The following is a 23050-nucleotide window of genomic DNA, read 5'->3' as shown; positions in this document are numbered from 1 at the left end:
TTTCATAACAAATTTGCTTGACATGACATCACCATCCCATGAAGATAAAAGGTTTGACCAGCTATTACTTAAGAGTTAGTCATCTCTTTTACTAAAGGGAAGAGGGAAATTAAAAGATAGTGATCCACCCCTTAATAAAATTCATGGAAAGCATCATTTGCTTTGGGTACTTTAACCAAATCATGTTAATATAAAATACAATAAGGCATACACAAAATATAATTAACAAATCTTAGTCCTTTCCTCATCTCCACGTTGTGGTTTACTATCCCACAATTCCCACTTCTTTTCATAATCACTTTCCACTGTAATACTCATTCTCAATTATTAAAGACAAGCAACTCTTCTTGTATATTAAAGGAGAAAAGGTAAGCCATTTGCTATCTATACATCATAAAATAGTCCAGAACACGACAGACAGAAAATATAACAACCCCTTCACTTTTATCAGATCATCTCCATGCATCTCAAACCATTCCTACATAAGCAGAACATTTTATTCATCCAAATTCCAACAAAATAAATGGTAGAGAAACTTTTAGCATAGAAAAAGAGCAAGAATACTGTAGAAATGAGACAATTCCACAGCTGTCTTACCTCTCCAGCAAAGAGACGAGGTCTTAAACCTAATGCGGAGCAAGGAGCATCAAGGAGCACACGATCAAAGCTATTGGGAGAAAAACCTTGAGACTTTTCGACCCTCCCACCTGCAGTGTGATTCCTTCCTGGCCCATTTTTTAGTTTCCTTATATGTTTCCGTAGTTCAGCTTTGCTAGTGTACTGACCATCCTTCGCCTGCAAGTCATCTACTGAGAGATTCGTTTAGTTACTCTAGTTAACTGGAACTGTCAGAACATTTTCATACTGAATTTACAGGTTCTGAACTTGTGAAAATGTTCTTGAATTAAGAGAATCATGAGCTAACATTATTCAAAGGACTACCAAACCAGTCTGAGTAACTTATACTACAAACCTTAACCAAATAAATATCTGCTGTTTATATACACACATGTAAATGGCACATCAAACAATTCATCCGCATCATAATTTCCTTAAATAAAATGCCAATTGATTGTAAAGATACAGCATCAGCCAACTGCATTTCAATTACACGAAGTTGGGCAATGGCAAGGTCAACGCACATCAATATAGTGGAATCACTAGTTGAGGAGCTCACTGTTTCAAAGGACCCCAAAAATAAACAAGTACGGGTAGATGCCAAAACCTCTTCAACAGGCTAAAAGGAGAGACCAAAGACATTCTTTTCAGCAGATCACAAAACAAGCAGAATACAACATTAACAACACATCCCCGAACTGGAAAAATATCATGATCAAACTGAAAGCTTTCTGACTACTCACTGTTCTTTTGGGATAGTAACTTTTCATCAAATACATCTATAGTAGCGGATGATAAATCTGATTTTTGCATGTTTTGTACATCCTCGCTACAGCATGTGTTAGGCAAATTATCAGATTCAGCTCCACAACAAACAGACTTCAGTGCGTCAAGCTTATATGTAGTTATACAGCTTAAATCCAGCTCAGCCGCCAATTTCTGAATTCCAAGCACCTGTATCATAACACAATTAGATCTCTTCAAAGAACTGGACCAGCAAATTTTGGCCCTCTTTTACACAATCCAAAAAATGGAAAGAAGTTTTGAATTTTGAGCTGGAAAAGTGCAAATTCACAGCTTATTCTTAGAGATAGGAATCTCTTTTATGTATTTACTGATGTAGCTTGTGACTTCTCAAGTTCTTTAATTACCAATTATGAAATGATGAGGTATGAGTATCTAGAGAAAGGTGTTTAACCTCAAATGGATTCGCTTTTAACCTCAAATGAAAGCACTGGGTAGGCTTTCTTATCAAGGCGGCAAGGTTTGGCAATAGGAGTTCATCTACAAAAAGTATCACCGAAGAATAGTATAGGAAATATACTTCATGATATGAATGTCGAAGAATATGATTGCCGGACTATGAAACAAGGGAATGTACAACTTTATGCTGGCTGTATGGAGTATGAGAAATAATGAGCCAACAACTAAATGAGAAGACAAGAATTTGATAGCAAATTTAGTGAACAGCAACATCAGAAAGATCAGTCTTCTCTCAAGTTGGTACAAAGCACATATTGAATAGAATGAGAAAAGTTCTCCATTTAGGTCTGCCTAAATGTGAAAAAGGATATGAGCAGTGTTTTTAAAAGCGAAAAACACAAAAAAGTGATAAGGTCCATAGGGCTTGAAGCAAAAAGCGAGAAGTGAAGTGCACAAGTTACAGAAAATCAAAAATACCCAAACACGTCTATATAGTGTTATAATAATCAAATTGCAATTAAGATAACTAATTCCAGCATCCAATTTAAAATAATATTGATACTAATCCAACTTTTCAAAGTTGAGATTCAAAATATCAACCCGTTCCTGTTAGGATTACTTTGTGTCACATTGTTTGTAGCACATGGCTATGCAAATCAAGCGGTAACCCCTCGCTTCGCATCGCTTCATCACTTTAAGCGACAAAGTGATGACTTAAAATAACACTAGATTAAGTTTGAACTTGTTTCTGTGCCATCTTGGTACTAGTTTAATAAAAGACTTCACCTATCAAAAAAAAAAAGATCTGAGAAGTTTTAAGAAGTGATCCTGTGATTGAGCTTAGAGAAGAAAGGAATTAGAGGAGTGAGAAGCAGGTATCTTAATAAAGAACATACACAATAGGCTATAGCCAATAACCAAAGTGAGAAATAGGGACAGGTGAATCTTGCTAATTTTTATTTTATCACAAGGAATCCTGCTAATGTCTAATCGCCTCTGTCCGTAGCTTATCTTCACGCTATGACCTTATTTGACTGTTTACACATGCAATAACAATTAATATGCAAAATAGGATCAGCATGGGCACATTTTAGGTACATCTTACAATTGGACTTGAGTAATCACTGATTGGAATTATGCAGAGACTTAGATGATAGAGGACTTGGAACTAGCTTCCGCAGAAGTAGGAAGGTAACTCAGTCCACTTTGAGGAAGAAAAGCTAATATGGTAAATTATGAGTTGCAATAAATACCCAAGAAGTTACTATTTCAACAATAAAAAAGTTAGCACCTACAAAAATTACCTATCAAGGGCAATTAGTCATATAGATGGAAAAAAAGGTGATTAAATGCAAAATGCTAGGTTTTCTTCATGGAAGAACTGCATGCCTAGCATGTTAATACTAACATGCCTGGAATGATAGCAGGATTAAAAAGGCTAAAGCGGGCAGAACAAAAATGAAGGCGCAAACAGTTAATCATTTAGAGAAAATAGGAGAAAGATTTACATGGTCAATACAAACTCAGAGAGTCTGTGATACACCTAACCGGTCCAACATTGACACATCCTAGGGATCCTCCTCTACCACATAAATCAGATGGCATTACGCCAAAAAGACACAACAATGTTAATAGCATTTCATTTTAATAATAATCATGAGGAACACCACCACGGAATCTCATCACCGAACAATCCCTAATTAAATCCAGGCACAGATATATATGCCCTGTGAGCATATTAAGACCATCGAGTCCAAAAGGAAAGTACTAATGCTAAACAATAACCACTTAGAAATCAAAATGCAATATGTGCGGGCTTCATTCTTTACTTAATTAGAGAACACACATTCATTTACTTAATTATGTCTTCAACACGCTCCCTCACGTGCAGGCTTGATTTTTTTTTATGAGCCAAGCACGTGAAAATTCTTTTTGATATTGGGTGGCAATGAGACTCGAACTCAAGACCTCTGGCTGCTTGATATCATGTTAAGGAAAAGGACATGGGGCCTAACTCAATCCCAAAAGCTAGCTCATGAGGTAAGGATTGCCCAAGATGAGATAAGGAAACCAATGAACCTCATCCTCACCGATGTGGTATATTTTTTTTAATAACCATGGTGTACGGACTAGCTTACGCTCACCTCGACTAATTCCACAGGATACCTGTGACCTCCCACCAACAACAGGTATCAGGTAACTCTATCCACCAAGGCTTGGACATATGGGAAGAAATCACCTAGTGTTTTAGCCTCCGCTAGGATTTGAACCTGAGACCTCATGCTTCTCACCACCTTCATTGACCACTAGCTCACACACCCTTGGGTGCACGATGGAGGATTTTCAACACCACCGAATTCGCTTATTACCACTTTCTAGCACAAAATCAAGCCAACTCGCTCATAATTTCTTGACATAGTTTAATGTGAATGTTAGATAATGAACGTAGACATAATCTTATGTAATATACATAGCTAGCATAATTATAGGGATTCACAACAGATTTATAGGATTTCCTTTTTGATTCTTTCCATAGTTAAGGCTCTATGTACTTGTATATATACTTGTTATTTCTTGAATACAACACAAGAGAGATTTCTCTATTGTCTCTATACTTTACATGGTATCAGAGCAGGTCTGCTGCTCGCCGGAGTTGAGTCGAATCCGCTGCCGGAAATTCCTTGGCCGGAAGCTAATCTGAGGTTTTTATGACATTTCTAGTTGACTTGTGGTGGTTCTCTGATCATAGAACCATATTTTGGCAAAGAACAACCTCAGACCAGATCTTATTCTCACTTTGTTTGGTCAGGTTTGAGTTTGGTTTATTGGTTATTCGATTTCTTTAATTCTGTGGTATTTTTCTTGGAGGGTGCCTGTGTGAGAAGCTTGCATCTTTAATTTTGTTTGTTGGATCTTTCCTTATCAGAAACTTTGTTGGTCTCTAATTTTGTTTGAGTTGGGGACAAATTCGTTTGGTTCTCTGATTTGGTTGAGTGGATTATTAAAGTTGAATCTTGTTCAATAGATTGTTGATTTCGTATCTACCAGGATCTGTTTGAGTATCTTTTAGCTTTGGGGACTTCTGTTAGTTTAATCAGTTTGTTATTGAAAGGAAAAAAAATAATGGTAAAGAATAATAATGCAACAACTCCTAGTCCAACAATCTTGGTTTCGGATGAGTTTCTAAAATTCCTTCAATATCATAAATCAGTTAAGGAATCTTCTTCAGTTACTGCCTTTGTTGGGTTAGATAAAACATGTCTTATCACCTCTTCCAATAAATGGGTGATCGATTCTGGTGCTACAAATCACATGACAGGTAATCCAAATATTTTTTCTAGCTTTCGCTCACATAAAACACCCTCTCCGGTTACTGTAGCTGATGGATCAACTTGTAGCAGTGTTGGATCTGGGACTGTTAAACCAACTTCCTCTATTACCTGTCATCTGTATTAAGTCTACCAAACTTGGCCTTTAACTTGATTTCTGTTAGTAAAATTACCAAAGACCTTAATTGTTGTGTTGCATTCTTTCCCGATCATTGTTTGTTTTTAGATCTTAAGACGATGCAAGTTATTGGTAAAGGATATATATCTGGTGATCTCTACATTCTTGATGTATGGGAGTCACTGTCTGTTGCATGCTCTAGTATCGTGTCTCCTTTTGAAGTACATTGTCGACTTGAACATCCCTCTTTGCCTTTGTTAAAGAAGCTCTGTCCTCAGTTTCAGAATATTTCATCATTGGATTGTGAGTCATGTCGATTTGCAAAACACCATCGCATCTCGTTAAGTCCAAGGGTTAATACGCGAACTGAGTCAGCTTTTGAGTTGGTCCATTATGATGTTTGGGGACCATGTTCGGTTGTTTCTAAAACTGGGCATAAGTATTTTGTCACTTTTGTAGATGATTTTTCTCGAATTACTTGGATTTACTTTATGAAGAGCCGCTCTGAAGTGTTTACTCATTTTTCTGCCTTTTGTGCTAAAATCAAAACTCAATTCAATGCTTCAGTACGTACTCTAAGGAGTGACAACGCTAAAGAATACATGTCAGAGTTATTTCAGTCCTACATGAGACAAAATGGTATATTACATCAGTCTTCATGTGTTGATACACCCTCTCAAAATGGAGTTGCTGAGAGAAAGAATCGGCATCTACTTGAGACAGCTCAAGCACTTTTGTTCCAAATGAAGGTTCCTAAACATTTCTGGGCTGATGCGGTTTCTACGGCTTGTTTTCTGATTAATCGCAGCCATCTAGTGTACTCGATGGTAATGTGCCTTATAGTGTTCTTTTTCCGAATAAGTCATTATTTCCGGTGGAACCTAAGGTGTTTGGAAGCACATGTTATGTTCGATATGTTCGACCATCTCTTACCAAGTTGGATCCCAAGGCTGTGAAGTGTGTTTTCCTGGGCTATTCTCGCCTTCAGAAGGGGTATCGATGTTATTCTACTGAGCTTAGCAAATATTTAGTGTCGCCTGATGTGGTATTTTCAGAGACTACACCATTCTTCTATGCACCTCCCATTTCTACAAGCCAGGGGGAGGAAAATGAGTGGCTAGTATATCAGGTTACCCGTACTTTGACAGAACAATCAGATGATACTCTTCAATCTCCCAGTTCTTCTATTGAGCACCAATCGACTATTATGCCTTCAGTACCTGCTCCAGCAAGACCTCCAATTGTTCAAGTTTATTCGCGGAGGCGAGAGACAAATGATACATGTCCCGCACCAGTTCCTGCATCATCTGATTCTTCTTTGCTTGATCCTCCAAATAACCTTGATCTTCCTATTGCTCTTCGCAAAGGTACACGTACTTGCAAATTGACATATTCTGTTGCTAACTTTGTTTCCTATGACCACTTATCCTCTACGTCTAGATCTATGATTGTTTCTCTAGACTCCATCTCCATACCCAAAACAGTGAAGGAGGCTTTAAATCATCCCGGATGGTCTGATGCAATGCTTGAGGAAATACATGCTTTAGAGGACAACCACACATGGGATTTGGTAGATTTACCAAAGGGAAAGAAACCAGTGGGATGCAAGTGGGTCTTTACAGTTAAAGTTAATCCAGATGGTTCTGTGGCAAGACTTAAGGCCAGACTTGTGGCGAAAGGGTATGCTCAGACTTATGGGGTGGATTATTCTGACACCTTTTCCCCGGTTGCCAAACTCACTTCTGTCCGCTTATTTATTTCTCTAGCTGCGTCCGAGAATTGGCCTTTACATCAGTTGGATATCAAGAATGTGTTCCTTCATGGTAATCTTCAGGAGGAAGTGTATATGGAGCAACCACCCGGTTTTGTTGCTCAAGGGGAGTATGGGAAAGTCTGTCATTTGAAGAAGTCCTTGTATGGCTTGAAGCAGAGTCCACGAGCTTGGTTTGGCAAGTTTAGTGAGGTAGTTCAGGAGTTTGGGTTGAAAATGAGTAAGTGCGATCACTCAATCTTCTATCGGAAATCAGTAGTTGGCACTATTCTCCTCGTTGTATATGTTGATGATATTGTTATCACAGGAAGTGACTATGCTGGGATTTCTCCCCTCAAGTCTTTTCTGCATACTAGGTTTCATACAAAGGACTTGGGCCAGTTGAAATACTTTTTGGGAGTAGAAGTAAATAGAAGCAAGAAGAGAATTCTTTTGTCTCAGAGAAAGTACATTCTTGACTTGCTTGCAAAAACTGGAAAGTTGGCAGCTAAACCTTGCAGTACTCCAATGGTTCCTAATGTGCATCTTATGAAAGATGGTGATCCTTTTGATGATCCAGAGAGATACAATAGGTTAGTGGGGAAATTAAACTACCTTACTGTGACTCGTCCAGATATTGCTTTTGCAGTAAGTGTTGTTAGCCCGTTCATATCTGCACCAACGGTCAAACATTGGGCAGCTTTGGAACAGATTTTGTGTTACTTGAAAGGAGCTCCTGGACTTGGCATATTATATAGCAATCACAATCATACTCGTATTGAGTGTTTTGCAGATGCTGACTGGGCTGGATCGAAAATTGATAGAAGATCTACTACAGGTTATTGTGTCTTTGTTGGAGGAAACTTGGTATCATGGAGGAGTAAGAAGCAAAGTGTTGTATCTTGATCTAGTGCAGAATCCGAGTATAGAGCTATGTCACAGTCTACATGTGAGATTATGTGGATACATCATCTGTTGACTGAAATTGGGTTAGAGCATCCAATACCAGCAAAACTCTGGTGTGACAATCAAGTTGCCCTCCATATTGCGTCAAATCCGGTGTATCATGAAAGAACTAAGCATATTGAGGTTGACTGCCATTTTATTCATGAGAAGATTCAGGAGAACTTGATCTCCACTGGTTACGTGAAGACAGGAGAACAACCAGCTGATTTGTTCACAAAGGCGTTGAATGGAATTCGAGTTGATTACCTTTGTAACAAGCTGGGCATGATCAATATCTATGCTCCAGCTTGAGAAGGAGTGTTAGATAATGAACGTAGACATAATCTGAATGTAGACATAATCTTATGTAATATACATAGCTAGCATAATTATAGGGATTCACAGCAGATTTATAGGATTTCTTTTTTGATTCTTTCCATAGTTAAGGCTCTATGTACTTGTATATATACTTGTTATTTCTTGAATACAACACAAGAGAGATTTCTCTATTGTCTCTATACTTTAGAGTGAAGAAAAAGTTCATAATCCAAATTCCACATGTTATCATGGTCTAAACTCACACTATATAGAAATAAAATTATGGGAGACCTATAACTGCACTCAAGTCAGGATTAATCATTAAATGGTTGTGTCATGCATTGAGAAGGACAATATGGAAGGATAGAGAGAATGCACCGCTAATGATGTGGCTAGAAGTAGGGAGAGAAGGAAAATAGCAATATTTCTCGCTTAGCTTAATGCCCTTTTGGTTCAGAGTTTCGGCTTCATATTTATCTCCATAGGCTCCTGATCAAATCTGTTAGTGTGTTAAATCTTTAAAGCAGAAAGTATCTTTTGTAATCTACAATCATAGAGCAATATCAAATAATCTAAATCTGTTAGTGTGTTAAATCTTTAAAGCAGAAAGTATCTTTTGTAATCTACAATTATAGAGCAATATCAAATAATCTGATCGATGTACCTTCATTAAAGTAAAACTTTCTTCCTCTTTCAATTTTATGAACTGAAAAGTCTTTCATTATTGATAAGTGTAGAGTGCAATATTTTTCTATTATTTTCTGTTACCATTAGCTGGAGAGTTAAATTAGTTTAGGGCCCAGTAGTGTTGTGAAAGTTGAAAACCATAGAAGGCACTAAAATGTATATGAAGGCACAAAGGTCTTGATGCTCCGGTGAGGAGGTGTGGCTTTGGCCGGTACGAGAAGAGGTAGAGGGCAGCCTAAGAAGTATTGGGGAGAGGTGATCAGGCAGGACATGACACGGCTACAGATTTCCGAGGACATGGCTCTTGATAGGAAGGTGTGGAGGTCGAACATTACGGTTGTATGTTAGGAGGTAGTCGAGCTTTTTTCTTCTTCGACCCGAGGGTGAGGCCAGTTTGATAGGGTTGATCTTAGACGGCTAGTGGTTAATATTGTGTTCACCCTATCCTTCCGTACCTATTTATTGGTTTTTTTTTTTGATAAGGTAAAGTTTTATTGATAAAAGTACCAAGGTAGTATAGAAAATTACATAAAAGGACCAGACAACATCTACAGAAAACTTCCAATTACATCTTTCCTAGCAAATCCAAAAATTCCATATACTGATCCATGTTTTCTAACATACACCTCTTACAGCAAAAAAACAAGTTATGTAGACAAGAGTATTTGATTCTAGAAATCTGATTTCTTCTATTTTCAAAACAAACATTGTTCCTCTCACTCCGGATGGTCCAAAATATGCATAATGGGATAGTTCTCCAAATCTGCCTCATCTCCTTTCTTATCTTCTGTCCTTGCCAGTTAGCGAGTAGATTTCTTGTGCTTAAGGGCATAACCCAAGTAATTCCACAGAGGTTCAGGAATAGCTCCCAGCATTGCTTTGCAATTTTACAATGAATGAACAGATGGTTGACTGATTCCAAACCTTCTTCACACAGATAGCACCTATTGCTTAAATTGAAACCTCTTTTCTGCAGATTGTCTTGAGTTAAGCAGGCCTCTCTGATAACTAACCATCCAAAGCAGGCTACTTTAACAGGTGCCTTTGTACTCCATAGCATTTTCCATGGCCAATTAGATACATAATGGTCTGCTTGTTTCTGAAGAAGTTTATAGCCACTTTTGACATAATACTTCATATTTGCGCTTGTTGTCCAAATCATGGTGTCCTCCTTATTTTCCTCTATCATAACTGTGTCCATTAACTGAAAAAATTGACAAACTTCTTCCATCTCCCAATCATTAAAACCTCTTCTGGAATTCAGCTGCCAGCCATTGGAAGAATAATGCTCAGCCACACTACCTTCTTTATTAAGAGAGCAGTTGTATAAGGATCTGTCTTTCAATCTTACATCCCCCACCCATACTTCAGTCCAGAATCTGATTTTTGCTCCATTCCCCAACTTCAATTTAGCATGTTGCTGAAATTCACTCCACAGTTTACTTATGTTGCTCCAGATGCTCCCTTTTGAGGAAGTAATGACAACTGGAGGGCTCCATACTTCCTTCTTCTCATACTTGGCATTTATAAGATTCTTCCATATGCTCTCTTCTCCATCATTATATCTCCATAACCATTTATAAAGCAAGCTTTTATTATGGAATCTCAAGTTTCTAACTCCCAGTCCACCTCCTTTCTTAGCAGTCATCACCTTTTGCCATTTGACCAAATGTAGCTTCCTTTTTTCTGCACTACCTTCCCACAGAAATTTGCTCCTTATAGTATTCAGTTTCTTCTCCACACTCACAGGTATATGGAATAAAGACATCAAATAAGTTGGAATCCCATCCAATACACTACTAACCAAGGTGAGTCTGCCTCCAAGGGATAAGTATTGCTTTTTACATGGAGTCAACTTTTTACAACATCTATCAACTACTCCCTGCCAGATCCTTTAACCTATTTATTGGTTATTCTTACTGCATGTCATTTATTTTCTGGTTCTTATGTTGTTGTTATTATTTCTATATTTTCTGTTGACGGTACTGATAATTTGTTTCTTCTCGTCTTTTCGGTCTTCTTGAGTCGAGGGTCTATTGTAAAGACGAAAACAGTTTCTCTGCCCCATCGGGATAGGGGTAAGGTTTGCGTACACACTACCCTCCGCAGATCCCACTTGTGGGATTTTACTGGGTCATCGTTGTTGTTGTTGTAAGGCACAAAGGTCTTGACTGTTTTTAAGCACAAATCACAAAAGGCAGGCTTTAGTGAAAAAGAGCAGATGGATACATGTAATGAAAAATAACTACAAATAAACAACAATTATAAGGACAATAGAGTTGGGAAAAAATAAGGTAAAAAAATCATACAAATAATTATACAAATCATAAAAGAATCATAACTATAGAAATAACTGTGAGAAGGCACGGGAGAAAATATGATATATTGATATTGTGTGTTCAATACAATACAAGAGGTCCTTATTTATAGCTATACTATACAAGGACATACTACTCCTATTTCAATGTGGGACAAGACTACATTATGTACATATCTAACACTCCCCCTCAAGCCGGTGCATACACGTCATATGTACCGAGCTTGTTACACATGTAACTAATACGAGAACCAGTAAAAGACTTAATGAAAATATCTACTAGTTGATCATTCGACTTTACAAACTTTGTAACAATATCTCCTGAAAGTTTTTTTTCCTCTGACAAAGTGACAGTCGATCTCAATGTGTTTAGTCCTCTCGTGGAACACCGGATTTGACGCAATATGAAGAGCAGCTTGGTTATCACATACTAGTTCTATCCTGCTGATTTCTCCGAACTTTAACTCCTTGAGCAACTGTTTGACCCAAACTAACTCACACGTTGCCATGGCCATGGCTCGATATTCGGCTTCGGCACTAGATCGAGCAACTACATTCTGTTTCTTGCTCTTCCACGAGACCAAATTACCTCTTACTAGAACACAATATCCAGATGTAGATCGTCTATCAAAAGGTGATCCTGCCCAATCAGCATCTGTGTACCCAACAATCTGCTCGTGGCCTCGATCTTCGAATAGTAATCCTTTGTCTGGAGCTGACTTTATATACCGAAGAATACGAACAACTGCATCCCAGTGACTATCACAGGGAAAATCCATAAACTGACTTACAACACTCACCGGAAAAGAAATGTCAGGTCTAGTCACTGTGAGGTAATTCAATTTTCCAACCAACCTCCTATATCTCGTAGGGTCTCTAAGAGGCACCCCCTGTCCTGGCAGAAGCTTAGCATTCGGATCCATAGGAGAGTCAATAGGTTTGCAACTCATCATTCCAGTCTCCTCAAGAATGTCTAAGGCATACTTCCGTTGTGAAATAACAATACCTGAGCTAGACTGAGCAACTTCAATACCTAGAAAATACTTCAGACTGCTCAGATCCTTAGTTTGGAAGTGCTCAAAGAGATGTTTCTTCAGATTAGTAATACCATCCTGATCGTTGTCAGTAATAACAATATCATCAACATAAACCACCAGATAAATACACAGATTCGGAGTAGAATGCCGATAAAACACAGAGTGATCAACCTCACTACGAGTCATGCCGAACTCCTGAATAATTGTGTTGAACTTACCAAACCAGGCTCGAGGGGACTGTTTTAAACCATATAATGACCTGCGCAATCTGCATACACAACCACTAAACTCCCCCTGAGCAACAAAACCAGGTGGTTGCTCCATATAAACTTCCTCGTCAAGATCACTGTGGAGAAAAGCATTCTTAATGTCTAACTGATAAAGAGGCCAATGACGTACAACAACCATGGATAAAAAAAGACGAACAGATGCTACTTTAGCCACGGGAGAGAAAGTATCACTATAATCAAGCCCAAAAATCTGAGTATATCCTTTTGCAACAAGACGAGCCTTAAGCCGATCAACCTGGCCATCCGAACCGACTTTGACTGCATAAACCCAACGACAACCAATAATAGACTTACCACCTGCAGGAAGAGGAACAAGCTCCCAAGTGTCACTCGCATGTAAAGCAGACATCTCGTCAATCATAGCTTGTCACCATCCAGGATGAGATAGTGCCTCACCTGTAGACTTAGGAATAGAAACAGTGGACAAAGAAGATATAAAAGCATAATGAGGTGACGACGGACGATGATAACTTAGACCAACATAGTGGGGATTAGGATTAAGTGTGGACCGTACACCTTTGCGGAGTGCAATTGGTTGACTAAGAGGAGACAAGTCCGCAGTAGGTGCAGAACCTGATGCAGGACGTGAATCACCTGGGCCTGATGCTGGATGTGGACGACGATGATAAGTCAAGAGTGGCGGAGCTGCAGAAGGTTGAACTGGATTATGTGGAGGAACTGGACCTATAGGTGATGGAACTGGAGCTATAGATGGTGGAACGGGAGCTATAAATGGTGGAGCTGGAGATGTAGAGGAAGATGGATGGGAGATAGTGACTGAATCTCCAAAAGAAGAGTCCGGTAATACCTCAGAAATATCTAAGTGATTACCTGGACCTGTGAAGTATGATTGGGTTTCAAAAAAGGTAACATCAACGGACATAAGGTACCACTGGAAGTCAGGAGAATAGCATCGATACCCCTTTTGCGTTCTCGAGAAACCAAGAAATACGCACTTAAGAGCACGGGGAGCTAACTTATCTGGTCCTGGAGTAAGGTTATGGACAAAACAAGTGCTTCCAAAGACACGGGGTGGAAGAGAGAGCAAAGGTAAGTGGGGAAACATACAGAGAATGGAACTTGGTTCTGGATAGTTGAAGATGGCATACGATTAATAAGATAACAAGATATAAGAACTGCATCCCCCCAAAAACGCAACGGAGCATGAGATTGTATGAGTAGGGTACGAGCAGTTTCAATAAGATGTCTATTCTTTCTTTCAGCTACCCCATTTTCTTGAGATGTGTACGGACAAGATGTTTGATGAACAATCCCATGAGAATTCATAAACTGCTGAAATGGGGAAGACAAATACTCTCGGGCATTATCACTACGAAATGTGCGAATAGAAACCCCAAATTGATTTTGAATTTCAGCGTGAAAGGTCTGGAAAATAGAAAACAACTCAGATCGATTTTTTATCAAAAATATCCAGGTGCACCTAGAATAGTTATCAATGAAACTGACAAAGTAGCGGAATCTTAATGTAGAACTGACCCGACTAGGACCCCAAACATCTGAATGGACTAAAGTAAAAGGTGACTCTGCTCGATTATCAATACGTCGAGGGAAATGAGAGCGAGTATGCTTACCGAGCTGGCATGACTCATACTCTAGAGCTGACAAGTGAGATAAACCAGGTACCATTTTCTGAAGTTTTGACAAACTGGGATGTCCCAACCGTTTATGTAATAAAGCTGGTGAATCAGTAACAAGACAAGTTGGTGATGGAAGACAAGATGTGAGTCCATGTGATTTAGCAAGGATAAAGTAATAAAGTCCATTTGATTCACGTCCGGTACCAATGATCCTCCTTGTACTGCGTTCCTGTATAAAAATATGATCATCAAGAAATAAAATGCCACATTTAAGTGATTTGGCTAGGCGACTAACAACTATGAGATTAAAAGGACTATTAGGGACATAAAGAACTAAATCTAAAGGTAAGGAAGGAATTGGGCTTGCTTGACCTATTGCAGTTGCCATGGTTTGAGACCCATTGGCCATTGTGACTCTTGGAAGAGATTGAGAATACGAAATAGTAGTGAAAAGAGATTTGTTACCAGAAATATGATCCGATGCACCTGAATCAATGACCCAAGACTCAGAGGATGAAGATTGAGAGACACAAGTCACGCTATTACCTGTTTGAACAACGGAAGCTATCTCATAAGATGTCTGCTTACCTGCTTTGTACTGAAGAAACTCAAAATAATCCGCTAAAGAAACCATCTGACTATTCGAAGTATCGGTTCTCATGTTGCTACAATAAATAGTAGTGGGGTTAACTTGAAATAGTGAAAATTAGTAACTCCTTTGGGAAAACTAAAGAAATCGCTAAGAAAACATTGTTTCTGGCCCGGAAACTTAACACTGTTCTGCGTGGAAAACACTGTTCATGCCGGAAATACTGTAGCAGCCGGAAAAAATTCAAAGTGGTCAAATGAAATAAAACAGTAGGGGTAGGATCGGAATTACCAGACGACCCAACTGTTCTGAAGAAACTTTTTCAAAAAATGGCCGGCAGTCCACTTCTGAAATCACTGTTCACGTCGGAAAAATATAAAAGTGGTCAGAATTTGGTGTAATCTGGATGGGTAAGCTCGGAATTGCAAGGGGAACAATCTGTCCTGAAGAGTCGTCGCCAAAAAATGGCCGCAAGGTGGCCCACGCGACGTCGAAACTTCACTGGGGTTTGGTCGCCGGACAATGACTACTCTTGTGGTAGTGTTGGATTTTGCACAACACTGACCGAGACAAAGCAAAAGCAAAACAACTTTGAAAAATCGCCGGAAAAAAAGGGTTCCGGTGACTTATTTAACTTTCCGGAATCGCTGGAATTTATGCACAGCAATAAATCTCTCACGATAGCTCTGATACCATGATAAGAATGGACTTTGAGCCTAACTCAACCCGAAAAGCTAGCTTGTGAGGTGAGGATTGCCCAAGACCATATAAGGAGACCAAGATACCCATAACCCACCGATGTGGGACACAACTCAACACCCCCCTCACGCCCAGGCCTGCAATTGGAGCGTGGACAATATAAATGGGGGCCCAACATCGGTAACAATAAATTGGGATGGGCCTGGCTCTGATACCATGTGAGAAGGCACGGGAGAAAATATGATATATTGATATTGTGTGTTCAATACAATACAAGAGGTCCTTATTTATAGCTATACTATACAGGGACATACTACTCATATTCCAATGTGGGACAAGACTACATTATGTACATATCTAACGGTAACAACAAATCAATGTTTCAAATAGATTCAAAGGCAAATGTGCAACATTAGGTTTCTAATTCAAATTACATAACTAGTTTTCTTAATAGTAAATTTCTGATTTACTTTTCCTACAAACACTAATAAATTTGTTCATAATGTTTCCTAACAATTAATATTTCACTTTACCAAGTATTGTTTGGTATTGCTCTCTTTACGACAAAACACATGGGCAATAAGGTACACACTGTAACGCTTTGTTCTGCACCAAAGCACTCCCTAAGTGAAGTGCAACACTTAGTCTACTTCACATCATATCTTAGGGCTTAGCGTTCCTTGAGCAAGCCTTAGCCAACAACTGGGTAAGCATACTCTAAACCTCCTTATGGATTTTCTTGGACTAAAGAACCCATCATCAAGGAGGACTTCAGGCAGCAGGAATCAAACCCAATCCACCTATTTGAATAAAAATGCCCCCACCATTATTTTTTTGGCTCAGTCTTACCCATATTACTAACGCCCCTTTCGGGAAAAAAAATTAATTAATATCCACGTATCATCGTCCCATTGGCCTAACCTAAACCCCACCCCAAATATAATTAAACCCACCCATACATCTGCCTGAATATCGACCCGCCCCGATCTTAAAATCCTGATATGAAAAACTAAAAGAAATAAGAGAGAAAGAAGAATTGATTGGAAAAGGGATTTGGGAGCTCAAGGAAAGAAGTATTGCGGTAAACTTCTTGTCTAAACTGCTGACAAAAAATACATTTTGCCATTAACGATGATGGCGATATAGAATCCAATTCGAAGTTCAAGCTAAGAACTTTCCATAATTTCCTCATCCACCAAAAAATCCACCATTAATTTGTTTTTAAGTTCAATTTCTGAACAATTATGATTGTCCAATGATTTCTCTTCTCTCCCCAAGTTCACGTTCACTATTGCAGTTTCCCAACACCAACCATTAAAACACCACCATAATCGTCAGTGTTGGCATCGGTGATACCGTCAACAGGAGACTCAGATTCTTCTCTCCAGCAAAACACAAAATCCAACATTCAAATTAAAGAACAAATCCATTAGACCCAATTTTCGCACCATATTCAGATTCTCTGAGTTGGAACTCAACAAAGATGGAAGTTTTGTGGTATTTTTTGGTGGATACTGGAAATAATCCTTAAAACTTTAAACAGACAATTATGTGCTTTGAGACAACTACATTGTTTCGCTCCAGATGAATTATTATGTGCTTTAAGACAACTACATTGTTTCGCTCCAGATGAATTAACTTTCTGATTTTGTAATGAACAGGTCATAGACAAAGAAAACTCAAAGAAATGGAGAGGATAAAGATGTTATGGAAACAAGATAGAGAATTCTCCACAAAATTTTCATTACCCAATATTACAATATTGTTTTTGGAGTCTTCTCCACAAAGTTTTACCCAAATCTATTCTCTCAAAATCAGCGTAAAGGAAGAAGCTTGAAATTGTTGTAGATTCACTAGTAACGGCTTGAAATTAGAAAATTAAGGATTTTCTTTGTTTGGGGAGAAATAAATATAGAAACGAAACATAACTATTTGAGCGGGTCAATATTCGGGCGAGTTACGGGTGGGTTTAATTATATCAGGGGTGGGTTTAGCTTAGGCCAATGGGACGATGACACAACAACAACATACCTAGTGTAGTCCCACAAGTGAGGGTCTAGGGATGATAGAGTATACAGTCTTACCCTTACCTTGTGCAGGTAGAAAAGCTATTTTCGGTAAACTCTTAGCTCAAGGCAAGCATGATTGATCACAATAGTATAGATAAAAGATAAGCAGTAGTGAAAAAGTCAAAGAAACAGTAACAATAGCAAGATAATATTAAAAACGAAACACAACATCGTCAGATAGTAATATAAATCTAACAATATGTAAATACGAGAATAGCACTATCACTACTAGGATGAAAGGAAAGACGCTCGACTCCCTACTACCCTTCTACTCTGATTTTCAACTTCTACACTCTCTTATCAAGGGTCATGTCCTCGGTAAGCTGAAGATGCGTCATGTTTTGTTTAATCACCTCTCCCCAATACTTCTTCACCCTACCTCTACCTCTCCTCAGGCCTACCATAGTCAATCTCTTACATATCCTCCGTGGGGCATCGAGACATCTCCTCTTCACATGCTCGAACCATCTCAACCTCGCTTCTCGCATCTTATCCACCACGGAGACGACACCTACCTAGCCCCAAATATCTTCATTTTCTATCCATATCCCTCCTAGTATGCCCACACATCAATCTCAGCATCCTCATCTCCACCACTTTCATCTTATGGACATGCGAGTTCTTGACTAGCCAACATTCTGTCTCATACAACTTAGTCGATCTAACCACCACATTGTAGAACTTATCTTTAAGTCTTGGTGGTACGTTCTTATTACACAAGATACCAAATGCTAACCTCCATTTCATTCATCCCGCTCCAATACGATGTGTGACGTCGATCTCCCCGTTTTACCTAAAACTTCCTTTCTTGGGGATGACTTGTGAATCCAGCCTCACTTCCACGCCAGCCTCCTGAATCGTGTCACTGAACTTGCACCCCAAATATTTTGTTCTAGTCCTGCCCAACTTGAAACCTTTAGGCTCCGGATTGAACTTGCACTCCAAATGAGACGATGACACGTGGATATTAATTTTAAAAAAATCAGCAAAAGGGAGTTTAGTAATAAAGGTAATATTGAGCCCAAAAAATAACAATAGTGGCATTTTTATTCAAATAGGTGGACAGAGGGAATTGTTTGTACCAATTCCGATACCTCAGGGGTAATTTGGCCCTTTCCATTCTTTCTATTACTCAACATAAAATGCTACATCATTCTTAAGCAAATACTTAAAATCAATATATGGATCTGACTGACATGGTGCAAGTCCAAAAATTTAAGGACACCTTTAACCCAGGTGACGACCTTCCATGTAAAATCATTTTGGTTAGCACCAAGGAATCCAAAAAAAACTGTGAAGTTAAAAATGTGCCAAATATTATAGAAAAATATTATGCTTGTAGTCACCTGCCAAGTTCAGAAGGTGCACCTTATTATGAGATCTGTCAACAGCAACAACCTCTCCTTTGTCCTTCATAAGGATTGCTATTGCTGTGGTTTTCCCCCCTGGAGCTGCACACATGTCCAATATTCTCTCTCCTGGTTGAGGATCTAGGACAATTGGATGTGGGAAGACAAAACATGTCATTTGAGATGAGGAGAATACTCACCTAACCAAACTACCTTTTGCAGAATTTACGTGATAGGTTGTATTAGAATGTTGAAAGAAAATACAAAAGAAAACTTCATTCGTAGAAAGAAATATACAAGTTTAAGTTGTTAAAAATGCAGGAGAGAGAGCAACTAACCTTAGCACGAAACCAAAATTCCATTTTCCAGATGATGAAATGTATTAGGCTATATATTCGATATCCAGCAAAAACAATATCTTAATCACCATTTTCATGGCATAATGTGCATTCACAAACAAGTGTTTTCGAAAATACATTATGATACTTCAAGTGAATGTTCAAGAATTCTATGAGTCCGTTCGTGATGATATTGAATTTTGAGGATGTAGCAATATAAAGCACAACTACAAGCTGGAAGAATTTTAGTTGGGCATTAAAACTAAATAAAAACCATCTGGAAGCAAAACTTAGGGTGCAACTAAACAAGTTTTTATGCAAATGCAACTCTTTGTGGACATTCAGGAGATACTCTTTGAGTGGCCCTCTCAAAGCTGTTGTTAGTGTTGGAAAGCATTGCACTAGTGATAGTCTTGTATGGTAGAATTTGCATGTGTAAAAAGCATTAATAACTTAATACAAGGGATGGTGAAGCTTGACTACAGATTTCAAAACCAAAGAAAGATAAGCTTTTAATCAAGGAGATAAACCGATGCAGCATCACCATGGATCAGCTGTTAAAAGATATAAATTGTAGGAAGACTTCTTCATTTTGTTGTCCTATACTTTCAGAGGATAATGTCTCATTCCAAGAAATTAATGCCAGTGTTCATCTTCCAGAGCAAAACGGAAACAGCATAATCCAATTAATCACTTAACAATTACTACATCTTTTGATCTTAAAGCGTAATGATCGACCAAATTAATTATCTACCATACCCCTTCAAATTCAAACTAGCACTTAAAACTGCTGTAAACTCATTGTTATTACAATATGAATACTTTAAAACTCGCAGCATATAAGGACCAAGTCAAAGGGTCAAAAACCATGAGTTACCGTAAGAATCTCTACTGTGCATATAATGTAATGATACAGACTCTTTTTTTGAGAATAGCAACTTGTACATATATTAATAAGACCAAAAAAACAGCACAAAAGCAGTGCCAAGCTATATTTAAAAAGGAGCAGACCCCAGCTATGTTAACCTAAAGGTACAGAGCACCTATAAAATCTACTAAAGATTCTGCCTCCTCTACAAAGCCTTATTTACACCATAAATGAAACAAAAGGCAATTCATGTAATATTCTGTAATGATACCGACTCAACGTTAGACAAAAACAGAGAATGCCTGAGAAACTATGAACATACCTAAGGCATGTGCAGTTATTATGCTTGGCAGGTTCTGAAGAAAAATCTCACCCTCAAGCAAATCTGGAAGCAAGATATTATAATCAAACATCACTGCATGTACTCACAACTTTAAAAGAAGCTGCTATTCGAACACAATCCAAAACCATAGGAGTATATTCATGTTCACAATGTTTCATGTTAGTTGTTTCTTTCATATACAGAAAATATGGTGTCAAAAACAATAGACAACGATGAAAATTCACTTATGGAGATGACAATTGTACAAAGTGTTTCCTTCGTCATAAATAAGAATACCTTTAAAGATCAGAGGAAGAAGAACAACTGAGGACACCGATAACAATAAAAGTTTAACTGAATGGACTTTCCCATACTTCTGCACCCCTGACAGCTCTAGACTACTAAAAGTGTCATTTTCTTTTCACCAAACAAAGTGACAGTAGCATCTACCCAAGCGCTATCTTCAGCAAGATAGTAATACTGCAATACTGTCAGATTCTAACCAACTGTGCTGAATATTTGCAAATTTGGCATCCCTCAAAAAGAGCATTACCTTCTTACAGTGACCAAAGCCTTTAACGTCTCTATCTAGCATTGGAAACTTATACTGTCTAGTGAAAGTGACCAGAAATCATTATGTACACTATTTTTCGTCAACCAATATGGGACCCATTTTCCCCCTTGACCATTCTCAGGAAAATGAATAGGCAACTGACTATCATGACGGACATAATTAGAGACGGACATATTTAGAGAGAGCTCGGAAAGGTCTCTAATGGAAAAATATCATTCATGTAGAATTTATCCTGGTCTAACCACGAAATTGGTCTTAATTTGCCTTCCAAGATGACCAGCAAATTTCGTAAGATTCTGAAGCTAAAATATAGAAAGTCGAAAAACTAAAGCTTTCTAACGCAAGATTATTAAAAATAACACCAAGATAAAATTGCCTTTTTCACTCTTCTTGATATATGGATGAGATCTAATTAATCATTACAAAGGAGATGCATCAACTGTTATGACACTCTAAAATATATGCACTAAATGCTTAAACAAAGGTCATACTAGTATACTCCCTCCGTCCCAATTTATGCGGCACCATTTGACTCGGTACGGATTTTAAGAAAAAAAAAAGGAAAATTTTGGAGACTTGTAGTCTAAAACAAGCCCTAGACATATTTGTGGCTATAAATCATCTCATTAAGGGTGAAAGGGTAATTTTAAAGTAAAATTGTTTCTAAACATAGAAAGGTGACATTCTTTTTGGACAAGCTAAAAAGGAAAGAGTGCCACATAAATTGTTACAGAGGGAGTACCACACTTCCAATTCTCACAGACATCTTACATCACTTTCGCCATTGTGAACTTGAGTATGTTAAATATCCTCACTTCAAGTTCAAGATTTCAGAACCATGACTTTAGAATTAAAATACCAGCTAATAGTATAAATGTGCCACAGTAATTCCTGACTTGTATGAGAAACGGGAAACAAAACTAACACAGTTACCCAAAGAAAAAAGGCAAACACATCTTCGTCAGACTAGAATTAATTACCTTTAAAACTAGATGGTAACAACATTGACAAGTGCGATAAACCAAGTGTCCTTAAAACTGTTATGCACATATTATCCTGTAACTGATTTCCATAATACTGGAGAAGGCGAAAAACTTGTACCATAAAAGGAGGGTAGTCTAAATACTCTCTCCTTCATATCCACTGCAATTCCTTCAGATGCACGAAATATCCCAGCTCTTGACATCATTGCTGTTCCTTGGCCAATGTAGAAACCATCTCTTTCAAAATAATAAGGATCTACACAAAATTGAGAATGGTCAGTCTATTGGCTGGAAGGATGTCACACAACTAAGCAATAAGATGAAATAGATTTATATACAGCAAAGCTGATTGTGTGTGTCGTGTGGGTGTGGGTGTGGGTAGGGGTGTGTGTGTGTGAGGGAGAGAGAGAACATTTCGACAAACCAAGCAGATTTAGTGTATATTTAAGAAAGACCATAGCACACTTTCTATTGGTAACAAAATAAAGAAAAAAGACCATAGCAAACGTGTATCCAAAAATTCAGATTAGATGCAAAATCATCTTGGTATTTAACCATGCGAATGCAGTATATCCCACCATAGCCATGTGATAAGGAGGAATTTCTGATAAACATTAAAATCCTTTCAGAGGAGCACAACAGTGTGAAATGAAGCCAAAGGTTCAAGATAAATTACGAAATATCTTACTGCATAATTAGCTTTTCCTTTTGTAAGAAATTCACCAAAATAAGGAGTCAAATTGACTATCATATTAAGGAATTTCTCGTTCATTGAGAAATAAATATCTGATTATGCGCATTAAGCACATACCGTCAACCCAGCAAATGAAACTGAAAGTTTTGGTATCGGAGTAGTATGTTTTATTCATTCAAAGAGAATACAATTTACTAGAAAAACAAATCAATGAAAAGGAAAATAATCCATTGATTCTAAATAGTCTAGAATTCTAATCTAAAACCAATCCCTAAGAATCTGAAACTTTCCTAACTTATCTGATCTGATTTGATCCCATATGATCATAATCAGATAATACAAATCAACACTATCA

General features: G+C 38.1%; 1 protein-coding gene across 2 annotated transcripts in view; it reads right to left on the bottom strand.

Annotated features, from left to right (window-relative positions):
• The window catches only part of LOC107759550 (rRNA (cytosine-C(5))-methyltransferase NOP2C-like), a 30299-nt gene that overhangs the window by 4240 nt on the left and 3009 nt on the right, over positions 1-23050 (bottom strand). The window contains exons 5-9 of one of the 2 annotated variants that reach the window (XM_075223465.1): positions 22120-22257; positions 20445-20507; positions 18936-19057; positions 1362-1572; positions 598-809 (exon numbers count right to left, since the gene is read on the bottom strand). In XM_075223465.1, the coding sequence (XP_075079566.1) occupies positions 598-809; positions 1362-1572; positions 18936-19057; positions 20445-20507; positions 22120-22257 (746 nt within the window). The remainder of the gene's footprint in view (positions 1-597; positions 810-1361; positions 1573-18935; positions 19058-20444; positions 20508-22119; positions 22258-23050) is intronic. The other variant, XM_075223466.1, reaches the window with a different exon arrangement.

Source organism: Nicotiana tabacum, chromosome 10 (assembly GCF_000715075.1).
Source record: "Nicotiana tabacum cultivar K326 chromosome 10, ASM71507v2, whole genome shotgun sequence".
NCBI classification, from domain to species: domain Eukaryota; kingdom Viridiplantae; phylum Streptophyta; class Magnoliopsida; order Solanales; family Solanaceae; genus Nicotiana; species Nicotiana tabacum.
The sequence above is the reverse complement of the archived record's forward strand: the minus strand, read 5'-3'. Positions and strand labels throughout refer to the sequence as shown.